Here is a 5,259-nt window from a genome sequence, read left to right on the forward strand (position 1 = left end):
TAGCATATTTCTCAACAAAGAACCTATCTATGATGTTCTCTGCTGCCCCAGAGTCTATAAGGGCATGCAAATGGAAAACTGTTCCATCCCATTTTAAGGTGATGGGTAGTAGAAGCCTTTTTTCATGTTTACGTATGGAGGACTCATGTACATCCAGGGCCAGTCCTCCATAGGACCTTAGGCTCTGGAGTTTCTCAGCCTTTCTGGACATGATAAACAAACATGTCCCCTCTTACCACAGTACATGCACAACTCTTCTCTCCTTGTATGTTGGCGCTCTGCCTCAGACAATCTTGTCATACCTAATTGCATGGGTTCTGGAATAGTGACCGTCATAGACTCAGAGGGGAAAGTAGGAGCAAGTCTGATAGCCGGTCTTCTGGGCCTTTCTCTGGTGCTTTGCCTGTGTTCCCAAAATAAATGATGAGCTCCTCTAAGGTCTCAGGTAGATTCCTAGTGGCTACCTCATCTAATATAGTATCAGATAGAACATCCACGAATGCCTGGTTGTTCCAATAGACTTCTGATGCCAGTGAACGAAATTCCAAAACATAATCCATGAGGGAACGATTTCCTGTCTTAATCTCAATAGAGCCCTAGCAGCATTGGATTTCCTGCCTGGTGGATCAAAATCTCTCCTGAAAGCTGCTAGCAACTGAGAATAGTCAAAAACGAATGGACTGTTGTTCTCCCAGAGCGGATTTGCCCAAATAAGGGCTCTATTAGTGAGCAGGGTAATGATAAAGCCTATTTTGGCCCTGTCAGTGAGGTACGCTCTGAGACACAATTCTAAGCTCTGGGACATAATTCAAACAAGATGCTAACCTGAGTAAGAAAGCCCCTACATTTTGATGGATCCCCATTATAACGTAAGGGTTGATTGGGATTAGAGGTACTGCTGAAGGTAGAAGAGTCTGCCCCAGCAGGTACAGGGCTAATAGAATGGGTTGGCAGGTCATTAGAACTATTAATCAGGGTTTTAAGGCCTGAGTGAATTGATCCATATGGTGGTCCATACTATCAAGCCTATCGTCCTGAGCCATTACCTGGGGATTAACACTTGCAGGGTCCATTGGCCCTGTTTTTATGTACCGGTATTACCCAATACGCAGAGTGAAATACACCAGTATAATTAGAGAGAGAAAGAAAGTCCCTAAGCCAGTCCTTAAAATGGCCGGATAAAAAAGAAACTACAAGAAATTCCAGAAACAAGCCAAGGTCAAAGGAAGCCAGAAATTCACAATAGCGAGGAACGAAGCCTAGTCAGGGAAACCAGAAATCAGAATAATCAAGAGCAAGCTGGGTCAAAACCAAAGAACTATCAAAAGGATACAGGAACGCACTCAGGGGACACTATAGACACAAGGCGCACACTAGGATCCACAAAACCACAACAGGGCACTGATTTAGGGGCAGACTGGGCTTTTATATGATTGGGGGCATAATTATCATAATCACGCCCCAAAAAGATATGTGTGCGTTGAGCTCTGTTATTTAGCGCTCGTCTGATCTCATGGCACCAGTACGCATGTGCAGCGTCCTTAAAAGGGTCAGGTGCATAGCGGCCCGCGGCCCTTATGCTGAATGGAACCTGACTGATCCCAACGTTGGCAGATCGGCGGACTGATAAGGTAAGTGGATGGAGGCTTACACAAATGGTGCCAGAAAGGTTCCCCAAAGCTTGGAGCAGATGGTCTCAAGAGGTTGGCATTGAGAGTGAGTGAAAAATGTAGTCTGAAATTTGGAGTTTTACAACAAGAACTACACATTGTATACAGGAACTCCAATTTAAGATAATGTTCAGATGGCATATTTTCCCTCAGATAATAAAAGAGTTTAACCCGTTAATGTCTGAGGCTTGTTGGCGGTGTGGAGAAAGCATCGAAAGTAATCTTCATATGTGATGGGAGTGTAAACTTATTAAACTGACCTGGGATGAGATTTTTAGGGTTATTGCTGCCTTTACTAAAATGGTATTTAGTTCCCATCTAAAAACAGCAATAGAACATTATGGCTTGAATATTTTACCATTAGCAATGAGTAGTTCGGTTATTCAAGTGTTTATGGCCATGAATCTTATAATTGCTCGCAACTGGAAAAGTCAGAGCCATATATGTTAGGGTTAGGGTGAGGTTAAAAAAACAGATCGACCATGTAGCTATGATGGAAAAAGGTTATTCCATTTCTCAATTAAACCTAGAGGGATTCAATAAAATTTGGCAACCTTGGTATATTAAATCCCCAGAGGAATACACAGCTGAGACGGGGGATCGTAATTAGATTTCTGATATTCTAGCAGAGGGATCAAAGGATGGACTGATGGACGGGGATGGGGGTCGCATCAAAGTGGTGAAGTTTGTCTAACTAGGTATCGAGGCTTAGTATCGGTCAGTAGGTGTTTTGGTCATATTTAATTTTTTTTATACTACAAATGCAGTTGCATGATGATACAACCATGTAGATTGAAGAGATTTCTATATAAGAGTTGTCTGATACCTGCAAAAAAAAAGTAAAATATTATATCTCTTATGACAAGTCAGCAATCTAGACTTAGTCCATAATGAGTCCTCTAATGATTTTATTCCCAATTTGAAACAAACAAGGCAAAACAAATAGACACAGCCTTGATTGTAATAACATAAATAGAGTGAAGGAAAACAGCAACTAGTAGGCAGAATTCAATAGCGCTGTGGATTTTGCTTTGTTCCTGGTGATCTTTTATTGCACAGCAATTGTCACAGAAACATTGGAACTTGGATACCCTATACTGCTGTGTAGGATCTCCTTACTTATACACAGCTCAATTGATCTGTGATCACTACATCTGACACTGATACTGAAAGCAACATATGATCTCTTCTGTAGACTTTTATGTTTTGGATACTGATGACTAATGCAAGAAAACACCAATCTACGCCGAAATTCAAATTGATAGGCTTCTGTGCTGAATTATGAGATAATGTATACTGTCCGATAAATCATTCTTTAAAAAAATCTAATTAACAAAAAATTTGAGAACAAATTAAAACAAAAATTACGACCTCGAACATTTTGTACCAAAACATTTTTGAGACGAATAAACATTTTTTTACGGGTGGTTAACTCAGCACATTGTTTGCCAATTTTTACTGTTTTTATTTCCATCCTAGAGGTTGAAACCTTAACAATTCATAGATAATCACCACTTCTTTAAGATGTTTTATAACCAACATGTAACCAAACCATGATTTACATATTATAACACATTCTGTTGGCTAATCAAATGAAAATGTCATATCTGGGAAGTTGGGCATTGTAACCCCAATTTAATATTTTTTGATGAGCATCTCAAAAGATGTAACAGTTTTTGATACATTTTTAAAATAATTTTTCAAAGTAGTAAAATAGAAAATAAATATAAATATAAATATGAACCAGACAATAGTGAAAGAATTTATATTTCGAGGATTTGAAATTCATAATTATCACTTGAAAATGTTGACTTTTATCATTTTCTTAATGGTGTATACAGCAACAGTGATTGGGAATCTACTTATCATTGTGCTGGTCTACAACTTTAAGCATCTCCATTCTCCAATGTACATTTTCCTTAGCAATCTCTCTTTGTCTGACATCTTGTTCACGACAAACATAGTTCCAAATTTGCTTTATCTCATCTTGGAAGACCTAGATAATACTATATCATTTAATGCCTGTGTCTTACAATTTTACATTTATGGTATGTTAGGTAGCACAGAATGTTTCTTTCTTACCACAATGTCTTATGATAGGTATTTGGCTATTTGTAATCCACTCTATTATCACTCTGTCATGAACATAACTCTACAAAAACAACTCATTACTTTCTCTTGGGTAACTAGCTCTATTGTAACACTTTTTCCTGTTATTCTCATATATCAACTACATTTCTGTGGACCGAATATCATAGATCACTTCTTCTGTGATATTGCACCACTTTTAGAACTTGCTTGCTCAAGCACCACTGCTTTAAAAATGGAAACCCTTATTTCATCAATCTATGTGGTTCTAATGCCATTTTTATTTATCATTTCTACCTACTTCCGTATTATCAAAACAATCCTCAATATCAAATCTGCCCATGGAAGACAAAATACATTCTCTACCTGTAGTTCTCATCTGGTAGTTGTGAGCACCCATTTTTTGACCATAATTACTGTTTATAGCATTCCAACAACATCATACACCTCATCTGCAAACAAAATAAGATCTCTGCTTTACATTGTGGGGACTCCACTGTTCAACCCAATCATATATAGCTTGAGGAACAAAGAGGTAAAAATGGCTCTTCTCCAGTTAAGCTCTTTAAAAACAAACAATTCTTCTGCCATTGAGCTTCCTCTAAGAAGAACAAAAAAATCAAGTGGTCCTCACTTGTTTGGATGACCAGCCCCACCAGGGAGTGGATATACATAGAGCAATACATTGTGCTGGTAGTTTAAATTAAAATATATACTTACCTAATCGGTTCCTCCTCCTGCAAAATGGTTTATAAGATGAATCTCAATTTGATTTATTGGGATATTTTACTGCTGTACTCACTATTGCAAATTTGGGTCATCCAGTCTTTTTGTGGAGTTAATCTCTGACAGACTTACTAAAATGGTTGCCAATATTTACAATAATTTTGAGAAGTAACCAAGCCAGCAACAGTAACAGATTATCCAACATTGTAAGTAAAATAATACTCAAGGAGTTTGCTATTGAATGTTCACAAGTAAACTACACTCACTTACTCACATAATGTAAAATGCAAGTAAAATAGAACTTGCTTACTTTTTAATACAAAAAGTAAATAGCCATGTCTTGTTTTACTGTAGTAGCAGAAATCCAAGGAATTTAAAAATGGTAGCAATAATAGAACTTCATATTTGATAGTAATGTTGTTAAAACAGTATGTACATGCATATCATTGCCTATAAAGTTGCTGGGTAAACATATCTGTTTTCATAAAGGCTATTTAATATTCTAATTATTAAAAAATATATTCTAAGAGTGCCACGTGTTAATCTGCTGCAGCGATATCCTGGATTAAACATGCTCTTTGGTAAAATTCACATTATACATTTTAAAATCAAGTTATGTGATACTTAAGTAGTATATAGGTTACAGCAGTGTTTCCCAGCCCAGTCCTCAAGGCACACCTACCAGTCCAGGATATAAGGATTACCCCGTTTTGTCTAAGGTGTTTTTAGAAAAAAAAGAAAAAACACCTTAGACAAAACTGGGTAATCCTTAAAT

At 37.3% G+C, this 5,259-nt stretch overlaps 1 protein-coding gene across 1 annotated transcript; it reads left to right on the top strand.

Moving 5' to 3' along the window:
- Positions 1-3,408: 3,408 nt before the first annotated feature.
- LOC134601989 (olfactory receptor 11A1-like) lies at positions 3,409-4,404 on the top strand. Its single transcript, XM_063446492.1, has one exon. It carries the CDS (start codon positions 3,409-3,411, stop codon positions 4,402-4,404), a length of 996 nt encoding a protein of 331 aa, XP_063302562.1.
- The last annotated feature ends 855 nt before the right edge of the window (positions 4,405-5,259 follow it).

This window comes from Pelobates fuscus, chromosome 3, assembly GCF_036172605.1.
Source record: "Pelobates fuscus isolate aPelFus1 chromosome 3, aPelFus1.pri, whole genome shotgun sequence".
In the NCBI taxonomy this organism is placed as follows: Eukaryota; Metazoa; Chordata; class Amphibia; order Anura; family Pelobatidae; genus Pelobates; species Pelobates fuscus.

What these genes read in the sequence shown, in the direction of transcription:
- LOC134601989 (XM_063446492.1), top strand. Translation starts at nt 3,409, where the DNA reads ATGAACCAGACAATAGTGAAAGAATTTATATTTCGAGGATTTGAAATT.